The sequence below is a fragment of the Boleophthalmus pectinirostris genome, unplaced genomic scaffold (assembly GCF_026225935.1).
Source record: "Boleophthalmus pectinirostris isolate CB_2022bp ecotype Guang Dong unplaced genomic scaffold, ASM2622593v1 HiC_scaffold_18, whole genome shotgun sequence".
Lineage (NCBI taxonomy): Eukaryota > Metazoa > Chordata > Actinopteri > Gobiiformes > Gobiidae > Boleophthalmus > Boleophthalmus pectinirostris.
Genome location: NW_026571133.1, coordinates 30,865,155 through 30,889,994, shown reverse-complemented (window position 1 = coordinate 30,889,994; position 24,840 = coordinate 30,865,155). Strand labels below are relative to the sequence as shown.

Here is a 24,840-nt window from a genome sequence, read left to right as displayed (position 1 = left end):
GAAGCATCAGACGTTGTTACTTAAGGTAGCAAGGATGAATGAGAAGTGTACTTAAAGACCTCTTTTTATGATTTCTGTAACTTAGATTTACTGTCTTTATTACCAAACTTCAAGGAAGGTGGTGTAGTGGGAGTGGATATGGAGTGGCAACCATCATTTGGTTGTATTTTGACTCAGTCTCAAGTTGCTCTGATTCAACTGGCTGTTTCTGAACACGTTTTCTTAATAGACCTTTGTCAAAAAAGTTTCTGTCAGCATCCGGAAACTTTAAATTTTATCAGGAAGCTCTTCTCTAACCCAAATATTCTTAAACTGGGTAATGTCTACTTTAACAAGTTTTAGAAATTTAAATCCAGTTTCACTTTCTTCTTTGATGTCTATGTCTTTTGTGTATTTCCTTTCAGGTTATGGTATGTCAGGGGATGTCAAGTGTCTTTTGGCCACCTGGCCCCATTTAATAGATCAGCCTCTCAAGATGCAAGGGGTGTTGGATCTTCTCAATGTTCACCAAAAGGTAACAATAACCTTCACTTAACTGTATTAAGCAATTTCAATTTGTGGTTAAAATAAGAATTCTATAAATACAATATGTCATATGGCATTTTGTGGTACACAAATTTTACATTGCCAGGTAACATTCCTGGGACATTCAAACAATAAATGCACTTTATTTTAAGACACCTTCCTGTTTAAATCCAAAATAATCTCTTTAAAAAGGCAAACTTATTTTGTGTTTGCATTTGTAATGACTTTAACAGATTCAGCGCAGTAAGAAGAAGAGGACACAGAATGGCCCTAAAGAGGTGCTGGTTGGCAAAGACTCATCAGAGAAAGGCCTCAGTCTGCTCGTGAAACAGGTCCTGGGACAGCCCCTAGACAAAACAGAACAGATGTCCAACTGGGAGAAACGGCCACTTCGCATCAGTCAAATTAGATATGCAGGTAAGCTCTAATGTATGCACTGTCACACATTGAACTCAGGACAACTGGTATGTGCGCTTCTCAGTTGAACTTCAAATCCCTTATTACTATTATTATAAAATTTACACAAAAACACTCCAATTTGTATCATTGATCTTGTCCCCTTAGTGGCTGATGCGTACTGTCTGGTGGATGTATACAATGTCCTGTCTAGCAGGCCAGCAGATTTTGGGCTGCCTGCAGATCTGCGCACCATCTCAACCAGTCAGACAGAGAATGTCAAAGAGAAGAAGCAGAAGAATAAAGAAGAGAACAGCAAAGAGGTCAATAACTGTTGTACCTATTTCCGTTCTAAAGGCAGCATGCAGTTTGTTGCAGAAAATATATGTTATACAAAACATCAGCACATTTTCAATTCACTTAACTTCTTTTTTTCAATCTTTTGTCTCAAACTAAAATTAAACTGTGAAGTGTATTTCAATCAGTGCTGTAAATTAAACCATTAACTTTTAAGTTGAATCTTCAGATCAGTGAAAAGTGGAGATGCATTTTCTTAAAATGAAGACCAGATACACAAGACTTCTCAGCAGTGCCTTTTAGCTCTGGGGGGTGCTATTGTATAGATCCCCCTTTACTTTGACCTCCCTTCAGTGCGGTACAAGTGAAAAGAAAATCCCCCTGTGGGGATCAGTTAAGTATCACATTATTGTCTCTCTCCATTTAGGAATGTCATGGGGCTCGAAGGGTCAGTTCCACTAGTTCTGCTGCAGAGAAAGGCCTCCTGTGTGGGAAGCTGTCCTGTGAGGACCTCCCCCCTGTACCCCCACAACAGCTTCGGGTGGTATGTGACAACATGCTGCAGGGGCTGGGCAGGTACCTGCGCTGCTTAGGAGTGGATGTAGTAATTTTGGAGAACATTGATGACCACAAGAAAGCAGCAGAGGTCAGTAAATCCTTGAAATATAATACATCAAGGATGAGAAAGAAAAATCATGATATGCATATAATGTTCAAAGTTGCAGCCTCCCTTTAATTAAGTGTATATTCCCCCAACATGGTGTCCAACTTCAGTCCCAGGCCCAGATAATTATTCTGTATAGATACGTTTACAGATACATTTATATCTGGTAGTTTAAGACTGAATCATGAGTCTTTTTATGTATCAATTATAAGTTTAAAATTATTAATATGGGATTACTTTAAAATTTGAGGAACAAAAAATGACTTTACAAAGCAATAGCTTTGAACCATGTATGTTGCGTTTATTTATTTTTTTCCAATTGATGTGTTCTCAGTTAGCACATCGGGAAGGCCGTATTATACTCACTTGTGGACAACCCTACCAAAGTGTAAGTACATGCTAAACTTAACCATATTACCATATAGGAGTATATTTTCAGAACTCCTTTACTCAAATGTAAATATTCCTTTGCAGTTACGGTCTCAGGTGGGCGAGGGCCGCTGTCTCTTGCTGGAGTGTTCAGAGAAGGCCAGGGACCAGGCTGTTCGAGTTCTCAGACACTTCAATGTCAAGCTAACCCCCAGTGACATATTCAGTCGCTGTCAGGTACTAAAACATCTTCTGTTTTTGCTTATATATTAACCCCAAAATCCTTTAAACAAAACAATGTGAACCACTATATAATTACAAAAGTCATAGCAGCCATGACTTTGTTACCACTGCATTAAAATATACAGGAAATGAGAGTAAAAGAACTTAGCTAAATGGTAAATTTTACTGTGTGAAAGAGAGAAACCACTTCAGTTCCTTTATTTGTGAGAACCAGCATCAATACGCAGGCAATATTTTTGTGGTTAGAAAACACTGTTGAGCTGATTGAATGCTTGAATCATGAGAACCAGGATTGTGGTCACTGTGGAGCATTGTGTAAGAAGCAATGAAAAGGGGAAGAAATTAATACAGTAAAAGGGAAACACAATGGGCCTTTTAAAAGATACCCGTCACTTTACAATTCTGAGAAAATGTTATGTGTCAAGATGTGAGGCAGTTCAATTATGGAATATGAAATATATATTCACCTCCACAATATGCACTGCAGGGATCATACTTTAAAGAGGATATTTTACCCACATATACTCCACACAGAAAGGGCTGAGCATCCTGGGGATCAAATCCTTCTTGCTGTGAGGTGACCGATCAGCTACCGTGCACCAAAACAATGACCTATGTATGTTAATGTTTTATACTAAATACCTGAAAAAAAAAGCCTCCTTTAACTGTCCCATAGGGGCTTGGCAATGAAGGCAGTAGTCAATTATAGATACTACTAGTTGACAAAGGTCATACTACTAGTTGACCAAAGTATCTCTTGCATTTTTTTCTCATACCTTTAGGTTATGTAAAATAGTCTGGATGACCTCATTGCACTCATGGTTGTGTGAAGTTCTATAGGGACCAGAGTGAAAGCAGCATTATCGCCCAAGTACCTTTTCCTCAATGACACAAACTCTTGCCTGTGCTCTAAGATACTCTCTAAATGGGTTGCTCTGCATTCAGCCCAGCCCTACTTAGTGAGATGTGTGAAGCCTGGAGAGCTTGTTTGTTAGGCATCCATCAGTGCAGAATTTACAGTGGCTGACCTGTGGATGTCTCCATGGGTGGCTGTTTAGAAGAACCTGTGTGTGCTCTGTCAGCCTGTTGTGTTTTTGTGTGTGGCACTGTTTAGGAGGGGGACATTTTTAAAACTTGGGTGTTCTGGCCTACTCTTTCTAGGGGGGCCTCAGTTGTGTCAAGATGAGTTACATTTGTCTCTGAACTAAAATGTTCAAACTTAGTTGGACCACCTCATTGCTATATTGTCTTACGAGCATGATGACTCCTCAGTGATGGGGCCAAATGGTACAACATTTTTAGCTCACTTTAAAAAGGTGAGACATAATTTGCCCAAGCAGCACACATATGGTACCCTCATAATTTTGTTATTTCAGAGTTGTGTACATATGATGCATCTTCTCATTAGATTGATGAAAGTCAGCACAAAATCAGATTACTAGCATGAGGTTATTTTGTGGCACAATATTTTTTTTCCATTAGCAGTGTAGTACCAACCACATTGATGGGCAGGGTGCAATAATGACAGAATTTACTGCTTGTGTGATTGAAGTTATGAGTTTGTGAAATACTGTATTTAGATCAACTGTGTCTGCAGCCCTACAGTGTTTCTTTTCAGTGAAGAAGAACTAACAGTAGGTATCCAGCTCAAGTACACTGCTGTTCTTTTATAATGATCAAATGTAGTTGTTAATTAATACTAACCGTTGGATGGACCTGATTTGTATATGAGTGAATTGGGGAAAGAGGAGTCTCACCCCAGGGGCAGCTCTTTGGCCCACCCAGGCGAAGTTCACCCCTTTGTTATCTGATTGTAAAGCTCTCTGATTAGCATCGGATGGGTTAGTTTCTCGGCCTTTGTCTGGGTGGCTATGCCTCATACACACCGGTGAATGCTGTGAGGAAAGAGAAGTAGAAAAAGACAAGAGCACAGGAGATTACCGGAGACGTGTGTGAGGACTGTGAAGGGAAGGGGTTAATGTTTGTGTCTGTGTATCAATAGGCCACACAGATTTTGGAGGCTTTGGAATGCGTCTCCACCAGAGACCCCAAGAGGGGAAGTGAAATGTAGAAGGGCCTCCTGTTTGTCTGTGCTCTGCTGCATACTTGCACTGGGATGAGGAAAATGGTGTCTGCAAATATCGCACATTTTCATATAGTTTGACTAAAACTATAAAACTAAAATTGGTAGCAGGTTTGAAAATGTGGAACTGCAGAGTAAAAAACACATATGTAATTGAGCCATCTGTAGCTTGGTTAGCAAAAATGAAACCACAATCAATGCCACATCCTTTTATTGTGTTTTTAAATGTTTTCTATAATGCCTGAGAGTGATACATTACTGAATAGGAGTAAGATCACAGAATGGCGGAAATAACTGAGAAATATTTGTGTTGTGTTGGCAATGGCATAATCTTATGTGTGCTAGGATTGTTTAGTCAACACTGAAGTCCAAACCTGCCTTCTCCCCTAGAATAGACAAATACTTTACAGCTGAATGCTTTGATGTGTTAAATCTATCCCTTCAATGATCCTCTACAGATCATGTGCATTCAGGTCAGTGTCCCCATCCAGATAGGGTAACAGGCACGCACACACCGTTTTAGACTCGACACTATTGCAGCAGAAACGCTGGTTCCCACGCACCAGACTACTGGGGAAGTGAAAACAAGAGCAACAGGAACTGCCACACCGTGAGAGGGAGGGTGGGAGAGACTGGGGTGGGGGAGTGGGGGTCATGGGGGGAGTGAGCGTGGTGACAGGAGGACTGAGCACAGAGGTGATAGCATAAGAGTAACAAATTAAACTGAAGGATATAGGATTGGGAAAAAAATCTCTTGGTTTAATGATAAGAATTCAACATTGTAATTTAACCTGTGAGATTTAGTATGTGCTGAGGGAAAGTACCGTACGCGGCTGTGAAAAGTGGCACCAAAGGAGGATGAGCAGGGCAAGGAGGGCGAGGCAACAGAAAGACTTGTTGTCTATATGCTTTCATCTACAAAGGACGCCGCAGGCTGAGAACTAGAGGAATGCAAGGGGTTGAGACACGTTTAAAGTTACCCTTCACCAGCTATGTGTATCTGTGCTTGTGAGAGGCCTATATTTAGTATGTCAACCATTGCATTGCCAGACGACAACATGATTTTAATTGAGCTAATAAACAATCAAAATAATTAGATTTGATTTATTTACTGTTTTTTTGATGATGTCTGTTGAAAAAACAACTATATTAGATCGGATATCTGTGCATTTTGATTTTAATATTGTGTCATTACAGCCTATGGCTCATACTTACATACTACAGTTCATCACTAATAAATAAGGAGTCCACTTTGTGTATCCTGCTGTTTCCCTTTCTTTCCGCGTTTCACAGATATGACTAGAAGCGACACAGAGAAAGGGGAAAGGGGGACATGGTGGGGAGGGGGGCATTCCTCAGGCACGCCAAGACATTCCGAGGAAAACCATCCCAAATATTTCCCACTGTGTGCGGTGAGTGTTATGCGTTGCTGTTATGCTTACAAAGCTCGCTTGAGAAAGTGCTTGAGAACTTACTGTTTTAAGTATTGTTAATTTTGGATGGTCAGAAGCATCCACAGACACTAATAGAAGCTCTGTGTGTCCAGACTGTAGCGGTGGTTTGCTTGGACATCTTCCTGCTTGTTTTCAGTTGATCGGCGACTTGCTGTCTCTGTGTCAGTCTGCATGGGGAGTCCCATCAGGAAGAGCTATTGTCATACTTTTCACACCACTGTGCATGTTTATGAATGAGTCTGCAAGTACATCATGACCATGATGTTTTCTGGCTCTAGTCAGGGATTTCCTGCTCCAAAATCAGAAAATATCAAGGTCAAACCAGAATAGAAAACAGCAAGGAAATATAACATCATTTCATAAAACATTAGTAGATTACCATCAAGGATTTGTCTAGGCTAGTTTTCTTCAGAAGAAGCACATTTACACAAATAAAACATTTAAAGTTAGATCAGGACACATACAAGCCCTCACTCAGAGCATCTGGTTTTGAAATATCTTTCTTACTCTTTTCCCACAATCGCTTGGGCCCCAGGACAACATTGCACTGCAGTGACACCTGCACTGTGCACACATGATGCATATCTGTGTGTGTGTGGTGCAATGTATACTTCTGAGGTTCAAGTGGAGAAGTTAGAGAGTGTATGTGTGAGCTTTTGTGGGTCCCTCTGGTGAGAGTTTTGTGAGCGAGTTTAGACCTGGTTGTCTGGAAATGATATAAAGCTGCTGCCTTTTATGATCGTCTGTATTTTCTGTCTTCAAAAGGCTTCATTCTTTTTTGGATGTTGAACACAGCCAATTTCAGAGGATGCCAATTGCCTGTTTTAAGATGTCTGCATTAGATAGGGAATTATCTCTGCTTTGTAAACCTGTTCTATCAATCAGATGATCATTTTATTGTCCAATGCCTGTACGGCCTCCAAACTGAAATTCATACTCTGAGATTTTGATTGAATGCATGTTGTATTTCATCACTTCCTCTAAACATATATTTTGTACCTCTGTTTATCCCAGCTTCCCACTTTCCCCTTCCTGCTTCCTGTCCAGTTGGAGCTCTCTAGATCCTAGTATCAGTATCCTGCTCACCCTCAGTGTGACTCCCCACATCTCCCTCTCTCTCCCCCGGCTGCTCCACTCCCAGTCTCACTCTCCGTTTCAGATTAGCCAAGGCGAGGAATCCGGTGCAGCCGGCAGCTGGAATGTCCTGTTTGTCTTGCTCTGTGTGTGTGAAGCTGGTGAGGCTGGTGCTGCTTTTTGATGTGTTCCATTGTCTGGGAGCCAAGCTGCTTCCTGTCCCCGGCTCCATTCCCCAGCAGGCCTGAGTGAAACACTAGCCAGGGGAGAGGACTGACAGAAAATGCACTGATGGGTTGTGATGGAGCAAGGCATGACATAAACTAGAGGAGGAAGAGGCTGTGATTAAGATGGCTGTGATAATCCTGGGTGTGATGGAGGGATGAAAACAGGATGAGAGAGTTGTGAGAAGGAAGGAGAGAGCGCTTCAATAGGGCTTTTCCGACAAACACCAATACAATGCACTAGTGCGTAATTTCCCATGTCTCCACACCCATCAACACAAACGTTTCTCATAGGTGATCCAAGTTTAGGTTCAGCTGGTTCTCCTCATGCGCCTGTCCTCGCTGCTCTGTGTGGTCTGACTCTGTGGATGGCCAAGGGCAGAGGAGATACGAGCGCATGAGAAATGATGGGAGAAAACTGACCTAAACATGCTGCTAGCGATAAGGGCTGCAGAACAAGTAAGCAAAGCAGAAGGCAGATGAAACACAATCAGTACACTGTGTGACATTAGAGAAAATTAATTTGTTATGTCTGACAGTAATTGCACTAAATCACATTTGTCAGTGCTGTGGAAACAACTACAGCAATGTCTGTACAAGTTTACTTTCACATGTGAGTTCTGGTGAATCATAATATACAGAGAATTGGTACTTTAAATCTAATTTGGTTATGAAAAAAATTAAGTGCAGCTTGGTGGTCATGCTTGCCAAGATTCGTCAGTTATTAACAAGTAAACTGCTTAATCACAACAAATTAATTATTGTAATAATTGTCATCTAATATGGTAATTAAATCATCTTTATCTTATCTATACACATACTATAAAACATGCCATGTGCTGAGAGAAGAGATTATATGACTCAGTCAGAAATGTAATTATATCATAATGGTACAGGAACCGTGTACATTTAGTGTTTTTCTGCAAATATACTCAGGACAGTGTCACAACTTTGTTTGGGGCAAATTTAGTAGAAAATATATTTTTCATTGATCTTTCACAATCTAACCAACTAATGAATTAATCCATAGAATAATTACTATACTAATAAATTAGCAAAGCAATCTAATAAAACATTATTTTGCTCTAAAACGTGCATGTGCATAAATCTCTCAGCATGTGCTTTGCAGTGATATGTGAGTTCCAGGCTGCTGGACAGGGTTTTGATGGGGCAGAGCGCTGCATTCCTGCTGGGTGGTGATGTCATGAGAACTAGCTGTGTGCTCGCAGACAGACAGCCCTGTTTATGTTCCCCTCCAGAGAAGAAACCGCACTGTGTGTATGTGTGCCTCGCTCGCGGTGCATTATTGGCTGGTGGGGGAGGTGGGGGAGGCAGAGAGGCACTTGAGAGGGTCTACTTTCCCTTGCTGCAAAGGGAACTACTTACCGATGCCTTCCTCTCCAGTGTACGCACAAGAAAGAGGAAGTTTCTCATGTTTAACAGAGCACAGTAGCTGCATGGCCAGACTGCACCGCTGTGAGTGATTGCCTTAGGCTTCTAAATTGAATCCTATGGGAAACGAAATTCTTTGCAGTATAATAACAAAGCATAGGTCAAATAATGACAACAGTACCATGCAGAAATATGCCAAGGCAATACATGACATTAGCCTAAAAAGATGGATTGAATGCAACCATACGTAAAATAGGTCAAACCTTAATGAGGCAGTAAAGAGTCTGCAGTATGCATCCCAACCTGTATGATTTCTCCCACTGCTGTAATGGAAAGTAATAGGTAACTTTAGAAAAATGTTGTGAGAACCAGCACTTCCATTTGTGTTTTCATATCACAGATTGTGCTGCTATAGCTGTCTTTGTGTCAGTGGTCATGGTATAATGGTTTCCCTTGCGGTGGTGAAATGTGATCTTCGGTCTTTGCAGCTCCGTAAATCATCGCTTATTCTCCCACACTCTGTGCTGTACAACAGAGAACATGTCTGAGTTCACACCACACATTACATTTTAACAGGAAGGATGATAAAGCCCTTGTCTTCCTGAATATCTATGAAGTATTGCCCAACTGTTTCAAGTTTTATTAGAGTTCTTCAGACACCTTCGGTTGGCCATGCAGTCTTTAAACCACTCATATTCTCTCTCAAAAAAAAAAAAAAAAAAAAAAAAAAAAAAAAAATCAAGCTACTAATGTCTCATCTTTTCTGTTTTGTATTGAGTTTGTTTCGTTGTGAGTGTTCAGTGAGAGCAGAAGTTAACCATAGTTTTTGCCAGGAATCTGTGGGTTACATCATCCTTTTTGTGAGAGAAAACAACTTAACAGCCTGACATGGAGCCAATACAGCTTAAACACAGTTATTAAGCTGTAGGTATGGTTATGACCCAGTATACTTAATAATACTCCGGATCCACTGTATCATTAACCCATGATTAGCTGCTTTATTTATTTAGTTGAATCCTAATATTATTTTTACTACCTCTACTTGTAACAAAGAACCAGGTGATTGCATTGTATTTAAGTATTCCAATAATATTGGGTTAAATTAACTCAAATACTGCTCGATATTCACTATATTCACTAAACATCAATGTCTAGCCATTCTGCTCGATGAATGACTTCATACCTGGCATTCATGTTTGCCATTTATGAACTTAGGATGCATTTTATTACCCATCTGGACAATATTTTCCTGGCTAAGTCACCTGTATTAAAAATTTCAGTAGACTGGACACTTTGCCAATGCTTTACTACACACGTTGGCACTTTTGTCGTGTGAAACTGCAACTAAAGATCAGTCATCGGCTAACTTTTTTGGAAAGGCTAACTGGTAAATTGGTTCCAGAGACTTGGGAGTGTGGTTAATGAGCTGAACTGGCAGTAAACCCGAAATCACTGACCTACATAATGTCCCAACAATAACCTCATCCATTATAGGCTTGAGTTGTTGTTCTTTTTCTGCACCCCGTGTGTATGTGCAAACCTGTATATATGTGTGTGTGTGTGTGCTTTTTCCCAGAATAAGTTGTGTCAACAATCAAATTTAAACCTCATGGAGGCAGAGATAATAGATGGTAGGCCCCCTCACAGCACCATGGTTTATGATGCCTAATTTTGTCTGCGTGAAGATTCCTGTCAAATGCCATTGTTTTTCAAAAAGAATAAGTTCATTTCTACATGTGAAGTTTTACCCGTTTACATTCCACCCGTACAGGCTGCAAACATTCTTCAGATTTCTGCTGTCTTGTTGGCTGATGGTGCATGTACGTGTTGGAGCTCGGGAATGTGAGAAAGCGTACAAGTCTTGGAGCGGTTCTTCCCAAAGCCTGTGGTTTGCATGATGAGATGCTATCGGGCTTCTTTGTGAACTGGTGGGCACCCACGCAAACCCGAGTGCTCTGTTTTGTCCTGGGCTTCTCCTTCATTATTCTGAGTCAGATTAAAGTGAAAGTCTGTGCGGAGTGGGAATGACCATCGGCAGAATCCCCTACACCCCACCGCACCACTCCCCCCCAGGGAGCAAGAGGTAGCAGGCTTCAGAGGTCAGTCTGCTTGGTCTGGGAAAAAGCAAGTGGACGGGGCACTGTGGATAGATAAAAAGGGGTTGATGGACTTAGAGATATCTTTAATGAAGGAGCAGTTGAGACGTAGATCAAGTGGTGCATATTTAAAAAGAAAGTTTGGAAGTTATTGTAAATTGCATGGAATTTAAAAAGGACTAGAGCAAAGAATCATGTTTATGCTGAAACATATGAAATAAATGGGATGGAAAATTACGAAAGTTGAGGCTAAAAAAAAAAAATCTATGATGCTCTACTTGCGTCTTTCCCGACTTCCTCCTCCTCCCCTTTTAGGCCAAGGAACACCAGTGTCCAGTGTTTCTCATAGGAACAGTGTCCCATTTAACTTATGCCATGTAGCTAGAGGATCATGTTTACATGCAACTCTTTTTGTTTGTAGCCTCTGGAGAACAGGGCTGCGCAATGACAAAATCTGTTTGACACGTCAATTATAAAGCATCAGTATGCAGGAAGTTATGATGACATGGGGAGCACTTCCTGATCTTTTTTCAAAAGTTGGACATTTTTTTGATTTTACTTTTTTATAATCTAGAATTGAGTTGTTATCAACTATTAAGATGAACTAAATGTATTGTATGACTTTTTTTTGTAACACCACATCTCAAATCAATTCATAGGCACCATGATTGGAAAATTGTGTGATTCAAATTTAAAGAATTGCAATTGATAGATAATTTGATACTGCAAAATGTTACATAATGTCTTAATTTAAGAAAAAATAGCCTTGTTAAACTGAATTTCAAAACCTAACTTCAAAATTATATTAAATCTAGATTATTATGATTCTTGCCTGTATTCTCTGAATTTTGAATTGTGTTTTGTAAACCACTCAGAGTCAAAATAGACATACCAGTAATCATTCTCTTTTGACAGTTTTGCCTTGATTTGTGTCCCTTTTAGGGCCATGCTTGTGTTTTTCCTTTTTGAATCACGGATACCTGTCATTCCTGTGTTATCTCTCTGGCAGGTCCCCAGGTGTGACTGGGTGTGACAGGGCAGGGTATGGACCTGTCAAAGAACTGTTAATGGAAATTTGAAAAGAGATGTCTGAGAACATAAAGCCTGTGCATGTCCCACCACCTCCAGTAGGCATTAATGAACTCAAACCACCCAGCATCCCCTTTTGTTGCAGCCCAGAGGTGACTGGAGTCCTGAGTACCTGCCTGTCCGCTTGATCCCATGGACCTCCTACACAAATGCATACAGCCCTCCTTGGGACGCCTTTCTCTCTTTCTTTCCCTCCATTTTCCTCCTGTCTATTTTGGTCAACTGGTGGCCCGTTCCCACAGTGCTGCCGTTCCCATGGTTATCGCCGCGGAGATAGCGAATGGGGGGGAGCGGTGGTGGGGGGCTTGACAGAGAGCGGGAGGGACAGCTTTGCTCTGTTCGAGGAGATAGGGGACTGTGTGGCTGTAGCGCAGGAGTGGGGGGGGGTGGGGGGCGAAAAGGGTTGAGAGTGTTGCCGATGCCGAGCTCCCATGAACATCACAGGTGGCCCATGAGGATTGGGGCAATTTCAAAGCAGATAAAGTTAATTGAATATGCCAGTCAGTCATATGTCATAGCAGGCTTTGCTCATTCATTACAGTCTTGTTGTGTTGGTATATTCTAAGCCAGTGGTTTGGGTATGGAACTCTGACAAGTGAAATGTTTCCCGTTTTTAACATAATTACATTAAATAATTTTTTGTTGTATTATAATAGTTTATGGCAATTATCCTGAGGTCTGTTGTATTATTTTCCTTAGAATTAAACAACTTTATGTGGCTCCACTTACATTTGAGAAGCATTGTAAAACTTCCTGATCTTTGATATAATATATTTGTTCCCTAATTTTGAATAGTGGCTTTAATACATTGCACACTGTCACAAATTCATAACTTGCTCAAATAAAAGCTATATTTCTTCAGTCATAATAGGTTTGTTGAATTTGGTAGATGAACATTAGCTCTTGTAGTAAGATCTTTCTTATACAAGAGAGTAAATATATTTATGTATGCATTGTAAGTAGTTTCAAGTTCCAACAGTTAATAGTTATTGGTTAGAAACACTGCCTCTGCTGTACGGTATTCCCGGGGTGAAGCGCTCAAAAAGAAGGTGGCAGAGGAAGTTCAGAGGGAAAAGGTCTGGACCCCAGAGCTGCTCAGGGGGGCAAGGGCCAGCGATGGCCAGCGAGGGGAGGGGCGCGGGCTCCGAAAGAGGCACGGATTCAGTTCCCACACTTCTAATTACTGTGTCACTGGAGACTGAAAGGGGACTGCCCCTGGCCCTAGGGAATTTGCCGGCGCTGGTCGGAGAGAGGGAGCTACAGTGGGGGCAGGGGGTGGGACAGAGGGTGAAATTAAAGATGGTGTATGCCGCAGGAACTCTCTCTTCAGAGACACTTCTTACCTTTGCTTATGCACTGACATGTCAGAGTTTATATGTAATATAATTCCATATCTTAGAGAGCTCACAGAATAAAATGTTGCCTATTGACATTTCATTTGATTAGTTTTGTTCAAAAATGATTAAAGACTAGAAATTGTACCATGTAATACATTTTTGGAGTTGAGAATTATTTTCTACTCTGTACAGTGAGCTATGAGATCATTTAACATTTACAACAGATTTTTTTGAGAAGTGAGTGTGTGAACCAATGCAAATTAAGTAAGCCTTCTAAGCCTATGTGCAGACTGTCACCCAGCATCATATGGTTTCTTTGATGATAGTAAATATTGCCCTTTGTCAAATGTTATTAGTTATATGCAAAAAGAGAAATGTCTAATGACATTTCCAGCTTCATGAACATCAGTCTATTATGAGAGACCAGAAAAATGCTACTGAAAGTTCACCCACTAAAGATCAACTCTCTTGGGTGAACTGTGGTTGTGATTCATTTGAAATTGGGAAACAAACTCAGTGAAACCCTAGCTTGGATGAATGAACTTTGATAAACAGCAGTGGGGAGCCTCTCCAGTGGAGCCCCCCCCAACCTCTCACCTACGACCCACTTCTCCTGCTCCCCTGCAGCCCCTCCCTCTCTTCCCTCCAGCCTTTGTTCACCATGTAGTGCTTCCTTTTTACACCCACCACCCCCACTTTTCTGACCTCCCCCTGCACCTTAAGCTGCGTCCATCTCCTGCGCGTCCTGTTGACATGAACAAGGCCCTCTGAAAAACTTTGATGTGAGCTTGAACTCAGGCGCTCTTTAGTGTCCCATCCTGCATCGTTATTAGCACTTAACCCTGTGCCCTCTGCCTCTTTTATTTGCTTTTATCTCACCCCGCTAAGCCTCTGCGGTGCAAACTGTGTGTGGCTAGATTATATCCAACCTAATTCCATTCATTTGAAAAAGTAGAAAGTCTTCATAAAATCAAAATTAATTACATTTGCAAATAATAATTTTTATTATATTATTTTCATGCAGTAGAGCAGAGCAATTGGAAAGAAATGTCAATCTCCCACAAAAGCTATTCAGGTAAAGGTGCACTATGTAATAGGGTGCACTACCTGCTTGTCTCCATAGAGATGACATTGCTTTACTTAAGATTTTCCTCAGTATAGCATTCAATTTAGCATTCATTCTCTTACATATGTTTTATTGCTCAAAAATCTCTCGCAAAACATGCATTCTTACTTTGAGATAGGTCACCACAAATCTGATCTATAACTTGGCCTGGTGGTATGTTTCTAAAATTACATTTAATGCCATACTGTGGAACATTCCAAGCAGAGCAATAACATCTCTATGGAGACATACAGGTGTCATAACCTCCAAGAATTCTTCAGCCGTTGCATCTATTTGAGGTTAGGATAACTTGAAGAAAAGGAAACAGCCTAAATTCAGATTGTAAGTAGGCCATTAAATGTGTGGTAGTAATGTGACCACCATGTACAGATCCTCTCCCCATTGTCCCACAAAGCTGTGGGGCTTTTGCGAACCTATTACAATTACAGTTTACATCTTAATAGCACTCACTGTCTTTTGTCCTTCATTCATTTAAGACTGTTTATTTACTGGACCACTAACTGCCATTTTAACTGATCATTTTAACTAGTGATTAACACAACTTGTAAAGTTGGAAATGCACTCAGTGCACTTACCTATTTCATTATTTTCACCTGTTCATGGGTTCAATCATGTGACTTTCTGCTACACCAATTATTGAAACATGAATTAAAGATACACAGATTTTTTTCCTGGTGGAGGATTTGCCACCTTATTGTCTTTATTGCTTTTATATGTTATGTTCTACAGTCTCTTCAAAGCTCTGACCTGTAACCTTTGTCTTGTCTCTATGGATATAGATAACTTTAATACTATACCGTGGTCTATTCCAGGCAAAGCTATAGCATTACCATGGAGACTACACAGACTGTCGACCCCCACCAGAAAAGTATTGTGATGCCCAGTTTAAAATAACATTTGTAACGTCTCTTTGGAGTGCCATATAATTAGCGTGCATTGTTATTGGCAGTAGACATTGAAGGCTAGTAGTATTTGAAAGTTGTATCAATCATTTCATGTTGTTATGTCATGTTATTTGACATTTAACATTGTATTGTTTAATCTGCTTATAAACTCTTGCCAGTCTTCTGTCCTTGCTCTAAAGAAAACATTTTGGCAGGCAGTCCATCCGCTCCTTTAACTTATAGCTCTGGGACTGCACAGCCTGGAGCAGCCACCACTGGCACTGTCAATATTTACAGTCGTGGATGAATCACTCTGCATTACAATAACATTCCCTGCATGCCTGTGAGCCTCTGCATCAGGAGCAGATGAGAACAGAGGGAAGAGCGCGGGTAGGAGGGTGGGGGGAGTTATGTGCCGGCAGCGATAAGCGTTTAGCACACAGGTCGGCTGGTGGCTCTCCCATGACGGTGGAGATGTGGCGATGGAGGTTCAGTGTGAGTGTGTGGGCGTAGCGGCAGTTTGGACGGTGGAGGATGTCGTAACACCAGGTTGAATGGGTTTGGAGGAAGGAGTGCACATATTTTACAGCTTTAGTGTCACACAGTGTAGACAGACAAACAGCACTTGGGTGCAATTTGGAGCCACTGGTCTTAATAATGACAAATGTGAAACTGACAGTTGCACCTACAGTGGTAAAGCAGTTGTCGTAATAAGTGACATGTGACTAAGAACAGCGCACACCATTTGCTCCAGTAGGGTTTTATACTCCACATACCGCGTGACTAGGGTTTGTGTTTGGGCTGTTATAAATGTTCTAAACTTTTAAAAACTGGATGCTTGTGAGACGTATGTTATTATGGAATAAAATTATATATTCTTAAAAATAAATGTATTTAATACATTTATATTTTATAGGAACTGTGTGCTCTTTGGGTTCTACAATCACAACTGAACTTGGGTTTCCACTACCTTTTCTTGCATATAGAGGACACAAGTTTTTCTCATTCTCAGTATATGGACAGGCTCAGAACCTCCAGAATTCAGTCACTGAGCTACAGACTGAGCACTGATTTATGCTTAATTGCAGATGCTGGGGTTTAGGTAGTGACCATGCAAATCAGGTATTTTAGGTGGATTCATTGAAATCGGCAACTCAAAAGAGGCTCATTCTGCTTTCTTATTGGATAATTGTGTTGTGAATCAAAACACCAAATCAACCTGGCCAGCACGCCGAATGTTTTTTGTTATAAATAAATAATCAGCAGCATTACAATTGCTTTCAGTAAGAACAATGTTAATGATATTTAAAAGCTAAATCTTACAAATGCTTCCTTTAATTTTGTTTCTAGTAATTGGAATTCAGATCTTCTCAGACCACAGAAATCACCAGCCCTTTAGAGATCATAGTCTGGTTCTCACTCATGCATGTAACCTTCACTGTCACAATTCCAGCTGTGAACTTAATCCAGTCTGAGCATATGTATCATGCAACTGTGAACTATTTTTGAGTTCTGTCTCCAAATTATGCAGTTGCAATTTAAATTAAATGTTGTTTGTATTTGTATTATCTTCTTAGCTTTTTTCCTTTAGCTTTGGGTCTGCCACTGTTATGCAAAAATCAGATACTTTGACTGTTCCAACTTTGAAAAGCAGCTAAGTTATTATGGTTTAAAGCCACAGCGGAGGTTGTCTGGAGGCTTAATCCAGCTTTTTTATATCAGCGAGATGAGCTGTTTTTATCCCTCTTCAAGACCCATTGCCTGGCGAGCCGCATTGTCAACAGACCTTTTCAGCACGTTGTTTTCCTGAGCTGTTTGGCTTAGAGCGGCCCCAGCTATCCGGCATCTGAAGAGACAAGGGTGCAAAAAGAAGTACTTGGAGAAGCAGAGGAATAAAGAGAGGTTAGAGGTGAGGCACAAGAGACTGAAGGGGGGACTGTGGAAGGGGGTGGTCGGCACAGGACAGGAGAAGGCATAGGTTGAATTGGACAGCGGGGAGCTATGGAGGATCGGGTTGAAGGTTGAGTGGGTAACAGACAGAATGAAGTGACAGTGCAGACCCCAAGGGAAGGCATAAGGGCTGTTTGTGCGAATGGTGAGATGTGCTATCTGCTATTATCTTCCTCATTACCTCTTTTAGACAGGTCAGGTGAAGAGGGGCTGACAGTGTAAAGGGGAGTGTGGGGGGAGAGGCAGTCAAGCAGAGGCCAAGTTGTGGGTGAGAAAATAGTCGAAAACAAAGTTGACTTAGACAAATAGACTGAGTTAACACACTGCTCTCAGGCTTGTATGACCACATATCAATATTTATCATTATAATATTTCACTTGTGCTAGCACGCTACTGTGATCACAACAAAATGTACTTTGCTTGAAAATGGGAACTGATTTGGGTGCAGTGTGCCTCGGGTATGTTAAAGCCAAGGAACAATTATGCTATAAATTTTTGTCTCAGATTTGTCTGGCAGATCTGACATTGATAGATTTCACTTTAAATTGGCATGTGGATTTAATAGCTTTAAAAAGTTATGATGTTTTGTAACAGTTGGCAGTCAAGGACATAATCCTGGGGACAGACCTCTAAGCTTTGCAATATTTTCATAATACACATGACATAGTACACTGTAGGGCTGGGCGATATGGCATAAAAAAAAATTGTACCGCCTTGAACAAAAATGTGAAAAAAAGTAGTTAATTTGAAACGGTTTGTGGTCCAAAGTTATTCCTTACTTATCTTATTTATTCTGAGGATCCTAATCCTTTCCACTATGATTTGATGATGAGTTTTTAGCACTGTTCACAACTTTCAGAGGCCAGAGCAGAAATGCTTACAACAGCTGGCATGCTAACAGTGCATTTCATGATTATCGGACATTAAAAAATTTTTTATAATTAGGTAGAGATATTATGCTATGACTTCAGGAGCTGCTTATACAATATATCTGTTCTGGGGCAAGTCAAATTTTGCTCCAATACATGGAAAGAAAGAAGATAATTAAAGGTAATGAAAATATCAACACAACAAGTTAAAATACTGTACATAGACAGCTATAGTGGCGACTGGTAACAACAGGTTTTCACATTCAACTTGTGTCTCTTAAAACTCAAGTATAGGTTTGCTCTGACAGGCCTGGGAAAACGAGGAAGCATATAATAGAGCATGTCCCGTGTGATTTGTGTTCCTTGCAGGTGAAATGAGTGGGTGCAAGGTGACTCAGGGAGGGCGTGTGTGCGCTTAAGTTGACTGCATACATCTTTTGCTGTGATGTCTGTGTGTGTGTGTGTGTGTGTGCTGTGTGCGCGTGTGAGTCAGAGGGAAGGTGTGAGCGGTGTCAAGCCCCGACAGGCTCTGCTGCGGTCCAAGTTCAGCCTGCTGTCAGGTGGTAGTGGTTAGTTAACAGACCCGGTAATCACCTCTGGCTCCTCTGCAGGTGACAGTGGCCAGATACCCTCAGGACGTGGTGGGAAAGTACAGGCGGTTACACTGGTGCATGTAAGGCTTTCTCTGCTAGACTGAAGTCAAAACAAACAAAAAACAGTTACATACCAAATTCAAAGTTAGATTAACTTTGATTGTATATTTTTAATTGTAATAAAATGTGATAAATCAATGCCTTAATAAATCAGTACAAGGTTTTGATGTCTTTTCAAACATATCCAACATTTTTGCAGTTTGAATCAACACATGAGAAATGTGACAGAAAACATGATTATTCCAAGTTGATGAGCAGCTGTGAATATATATGGTTGCTTTGATGTTGAGTCTCCCATTTAAGCTCTGTTCATATCTGGAGTGTTACATTTACAATTGTAACTTTTACAGAAGTAGAAAGGCAGAGAGAACGCAAAGATGACATGCAGTAATCTCTAAGTTTACACATGTGTTGTAACAGTGCGAATGAGAATAAATGGTAGTGATGATGATGATTATTATTACTGATAAGAATATTGATTAATTGTGTATCTTGTAAGCTTCATATTGAATATATTTAACTCTAACCAATATTAATCTAACATAATTTGATTTACTAAACTTCTAGTATCTAAGTTTGTGCATGTTTTTCTGGTGAAAGCTGGCTGAATTATGTAAACTGTTTCTACTCTACTTTCTCAACCTCTAGCTGTACAAAGAAAATAAATCAGGTGCGTGGTCCACAGGTTGTTTCCATCTGTGAGAATGTGCAGTGTGAGATTCAGATCAGTGTTGGGAAAAGCCTGCATCACCCAGACTGACCTTGGGCCTCTGTGGGAAAACAGAGAAAAACTCCACTGTTTTGGAGCTCCACATCATCTCAGCACAGATCACTGTGACAGTCTCATGAAGCAGTATTTTCCAGTGCGGTGTGCCATAGTTTCAAACGCTTTTTGCAGGCAGAATTTGACATCTGCTCAAACACAATCATAGGGAAGTAGAGACAAGGTTGCCGTCATGGGATGGTGGTACCAGACAAAGGGTTTGTAGGATGTATGCTTTCTTTTCTTGGAAAATGCTCCTATATTCTTATAAGCTGTATATATGTCTTAGACCACAGTCAGTCAGACGGTTACACAAATAAGCTCAGACTTCAGATTAGCAACAAAAAGACACTTTTGGAGGGAAAACATGGGGCTTTCTTTCTCCTCTGTTGCACACATCCCATAGTTCCCACGCTGCCCTTTACCTGACTTACCACAATTTGAACCACATCACTAGTGCCCAATTGGCTGGTTTGACCATGTGACTCAGTGCCGTCCGAAAAGCCCCGCCTTTTTTAGACTGGACCAGGATTTTCCCATGGGAGCTGCCTACAGAGCGCTGCACTGTGTGCGTCTATGTGTGTGAGTGTTTGAGCATGTTACCCCCCATCCTCTCTACGTCCCCTCCCTCTTTTTCCTTGCTCCTCTCAACTATCCCCTTTCTCTCCTCTTTCCACCACCTCCCATCCTTTGAAACACAGTATCACACTTTAGATAGCCTTTGTTGTTACGGCAAGGAGAATTCTTTCTGTGGCACGGCCACACGGAGTGTGAGAATGCGAGAGGTTCCCTGAAAAGCACAAAGGACAATGGGCAGAAAGAGTGAGAGAATGCAGATGTAACAAATACACAAAGCCATGTTTAGTTAAAACCCAATAGAATATATTTATGTGAATGATTTGATCTTGGTAAAACTTTAACTTAATTTAGATATGTAAGGGGCATACCCTGAGCCAAAGGGGTCTGTAGAGAAATTGTCTGCTTATTTTTACAAGAACATTGGAAAAGGACATGTGTTTAACAGAAACATACCAGAACGGAGCACAGGTCATTTTGAGGAAAGAGATTTGTGAAGTTCCTGCCCTGTAGCTGCCTTGTGCCACTCTGCTCTTAAATAATTGTGCACTCACCATATCTGAGTTTGTTTGACTTCACTGTCAGTTTGATGCTTTTCTTGTGAGTAGATGTGCTGATAATCCACCTGTGTGTAAAGGAGCCACTTATATTGCCTGGCATCTGAGCCCTTTTTAGACCACAGTGGATCAGCAGTCGAGTACCTTACAATGAACATATGTACTTGCATTATTTGAACAGCCAAGCCTCTCACTTCTGTACACTTGTAACTGAATGTGTTTTGATTAATCAAGACACTAAATTGTTTCCATCCAGATTGCGTGCATTGGAGACGGTGTGCGTGTGTGCTTGCCTCTGCGGCGCTAAGCCTTGGGAGTTCAGAGCAGGTTCTGGCTTGCTCGGCTCTGGGAAAAGTTTGAGCTGAGCAAATAGCTGGGTCTGTTTTCCTGGCTGCTCCTATGTGTGAGATCCATGTGTACGCACCGGGAGCATTTGTATTCACAGTGCGGAAGGCATACAGTAGTCTAGTTGAGACGTGTGAGCTGTTTTGTCTGCCTGGTCATCTCTCTGGGTGCGTCTTCTGTCATGCTAGCTCGCCTGAGGTACTGCTCATGAGGAAAGACGACAAAGAGCTTTTTCAGGCAGAGAGACGGGCTCCATTCCCAGACAAGACAGGAGATGACACCTCTGCTATTCCCACACCTCTTCTGTCTAGCCATGCTCTCCCATCTTGACCTCACAAGCCACATGCAAACACATAGGGACCAGCCATACTTCGCAGATTTACTGACGTTAGTCATTTAGTCGATTAATCAGTTAATGGTGTTGACTAATAGTTTATTTAGATTATATGGATTTATATGGATAACAGCAGAAAGGTTAGTGAGTAAGTTAGCTGAAGATTTGCTATTTTTTGGCATTTATACATAAAAATGAAACAAATGATTGAGTGAGTTTAATCTGTCATACAAAAATGCATTGTTTCTTAGTACTTTTTTCTGCATTAATTGTTAGTAATGCAGTTGAAGTTGGAGCCTTGTGAGTGCAGTTTGGGTCAGATAGATGGAGATATGTATTCTGTTTTGAGAGCTTTTTTCCCCTGAGAATTTCTTCAGTTGATTACAGCCCTACTTAGGTGGACTGAGTAATACAGAAGTGAAATCAGTCAAGTGTTAATTCAAGAGAGAAGTATAAAGCTACTACCCACTTACTTCTCACTAAATATGGTTCCGTTGAAGTTTATGTAAAATATTATACAAAACTACAGTTGAAAAAGTGTTCCAAAGAGGAAGAAATCCAATACAATGCATTTTTGATATACTGTATTTAAGAACCTAAATGCATTAAAAAAAGTTCCTCCCGATATTTCACTTTGTAGGAATGTTTTGAATTCAATTATTTACTAATTTGTTGGCGTTAATTTGTACTTAAATAGTTAAAATTATTACTTAATAGATTTATTTTAAGATGAAGGCCTTATTACTGAATTCTTGAGTAAAGTATTTGTACCGGTAAAGCATGAAATGACCCACAATAATCTTTCCTGGACAACTGACAGATTTTTGAGATAAGGGCTGTAATGTGCCATTTGATTTACGAGCCAGCCTTAAGTGGAGCTCTGTTTGCTGGGTGGGTCTCAGGTGTATTGACAAGGCTTTTAGCGCCAACACGCTGCAGGATACAGACAGGGCTATGTGCACATCAGGGGCCGGCAAACAAGGGCCCACTAATGTCATCTCAGCCAGACCTTTACCATGGACCCGCACGGACATGTGAACGCCACTGAGGTGTGAACGCTGTCTCCACACACACACTCATCTGTGTCGTTCTGCAACACTTAAGCCCTTTCACAGCACAGCAAAAACCTGGGAAATGTATGTTTGTCATTGGAGTGGGAAGAGATGCATAGTAAGTAATACTGGAGCCCTATTCCAGTGCTGGAGAGTTTAGGGGTTTTATTTACTTACTTTAGGGTTAAATAATATGTCAATTTTTAATCTGAAAAATAAGCAGTGTTTGGAAGTAACTAAATACATGTGCTGAATACATGTATTTAGTGTACACTTTTTCACTGACATTTTTCCAGTCATTTTCATTTGGCCGTATTTAGAATACAGTTATTCCCTAACATCAAACAAATACATTGCAGTACTTGATCACTTGATTACAATTTTGTGTTCAAACTGCTCCATATTAGTGACAAGAGAAGTGAAAGTAGAACAAATGGTCCACCAAACATAAAGCTGTAAGTATTTTTCACTGTAATATTCATCTTTAGGTGAGAGTATTCTGAGTGTTCAGAATACTGTATCACTTTACACCATTCATTTTAATGGTTTTCATTGTTTTGTAACTAAATACATTTCTGTTTTCCAGGCTTGCAACAGTGACGAGTATGTAGCAGTGCCTAGAGCAGATATGATAAATATGCTCAAAGAGAGAGGTCTGTCACAACACAAACACTTGCTTTATATAATTCTTCTCCATGGATACTGAGCTGTTTTTATGATTCTTCTGTCCATAGGCTTCCTCCAGGACCAGGACATAGATCTCAGTGATCAAGTGTTGCCCCAGATGGAGGAAGAGGCATCGACCTCTATTGCGACCCCTGCCCTTCCCAGGTATACCCACCAGTGTCGCTGGGCCTCCCTGTCAGGCCTGAACCCAGACAGCCTGACCTTTCCTGGTGGGGCACCTATCCAGCTCCACACTGTGCCCCATGGTCTCCTGCCCAAGATCCCCATCTTCTATGTGTGCACCAGATGTGGAAAGGTGTTCTGGGATGGATCACACTTTGAGCGTGTCTTGTCCATGTTTCAGGACGTCTTACACATAACAGAACAGGACACTGAAAATGCAGTGGTCACAGCACCTCAATAAAATGTCTTTAAAATTATATTGAGTTTTATACTAGTTCTAATTCTTTATGATTTTTAAAAAATACTATAAAATACACTTTCACAGAAACTCACATGATGGAGAGAGATTATCAGAAAAAGATTCTTCATGTTTTATTTTAATAAATTATTCATTGTGCTTTTGCATGTTATAGTTTACACTCCTTTATATTTCTGTGTTATTGCACAAGTTTTTAATATCCTCAGAGTTGAAACTGTTCTGATATGTCTTTACTTTGATATGTTTGCTTAATCACAGTAAAATAAAGTTGTTGTTTTTTTGTCCAAATTTGATTGTTTGTGCTTTATTGAGCAATACAATATATTCTGTATAACAAAAGGTGTAATGTCAGACAAGGGCTTTCACATGTCTTTTTTAATTCAAGCTGGATATTTAAAGGTCAAAATGTTTCAGTGATGCTACACCTAAATATTTCTAGAGAAAATTATTTGACCTGTCATGTGAAGTAAATTGTTAGTAACATTTCATTAATAGTCATGATGTAATAGTCATTATGCAAGTATGTAAAGACAGGGTGGAAAATTACAAATACTCACTTTACTCAAATTGAGCCTTTCAAATTATTAGCTATGTAATTGTGATCATTTTTTATATTTAAAATAATATGAGTGCTAAGTACAGCACAAGTCCCAATTGTCTCAATCCACCGCAACTGCTGTATCACCTCCTTTCTAAATTGCCCAACACACAACAGTCCTGCATCACCTCCTCTGTTTGGAAGGAACTCAGGGAAATGAAGATTGTGGTTTAAAATGATTAGTGATTTAAATTGTTTACTTTATGTAGAATACTGATCTAAAATGCTGCTAAAAATCATATTTATCTAATAGTATTTATCATTGTACTTTTTATGAAGTACACACACTAAATACATTTTTGGAAGCGGTACTTAATTGAGCATATTTTTAGCCATTTAACTGTCTGTCTCCTTGAATACTAATTTGCAGTACTCGTTGAACCACTGTGTACAGATAGTTCAGATACTAAAAGGAGCAGTAATTTATTTGATGTCAGTGTGCATTAGTTACAAAGTGCCAGTCATACTTAAATAAACTACTTTTATGTGGTAGTAACCTCAAGTTGACAGGGTGCTATGTATTTTGTAGGCTATTTTAAAAAATAATAATAAAATAAAATATTGTGCAAAAGTCAATTACTGCAACAGTTTAACAAATCTGACAAATACCATATTATGCTGTAGGGTTGGTTACAAGGTTGGTTAGGAGGCACTTTATTTGTATGGCAACATTGACATGTTAAACAGTAAAATATAGGCACTCAATTATGTAGCCACCAAAAAGTAAATGAATAAATAAATAAATAATCATAAAAAAGAATAGAATATGCCTTAGTATTGGA

At 40.2% G+C, this 24,840-nt stretch overlaps 1 protein-coding gene across 1 annotated transcript; it reads left to right on the top strand.

Moving 5' to 3' along the window:
* The first annotated feature begins 6 nt into the window (after window positions 1-6).
* LOC129408909 (exonuclease mut-7 homolog) lies at window positions 7-23,687 on the top strand. The gene is made up of 10 exons (XM_055153455.1): window positions 7-25; window positions 115-316; window positions 405-514; window positions 759-942; window positions 1,090-1,244; window positions 1,646-1,864; window positions 2,217-2,270; window positions 2,357-2,488; window positions 22,939-23,005; window positions 23,087-23,687. The coding sequence occupies exons 2-10, from the start codon at window positions 139-141 to the stop codon at window positions 23,440-23,442; spliced, it is 1,455 nt and encodes a 484-aa protein (XP_055009430.1). The 5' UTR covers window positions 7-25; window positions 115-138; the 3' UTR covers window positions 23,443-23,687.
* The last annotated feature ends 1,153 nt before the right edge of the window (window positions 23,688-24,840 follow it).

Bases quoted from the DNA above. Each gene is read 5' to 3' on its own strand.
- LOC129408909 (XM_055153455.1), top strand. From the start codon at position 139: ATGGAGTGGCAACCATCATTTGGTTGTATTTTGACTCAGTCTCAAGTT. The intron at 1,245-1,645 runs GTCAATAACTGT...CTCTCCATTTAG, and splicing joins AAGAAGAGAACAGCAAAGAG to GAATGTCATGGGGCTCGAAG. The intron at 2,271-2,356 runs GTAAGTACATGC...ATTCCTTTGCAG, and splicing joins GTGGACAACCCTACCAAAGT to TTACGGTCTCAGGTGGGCGA.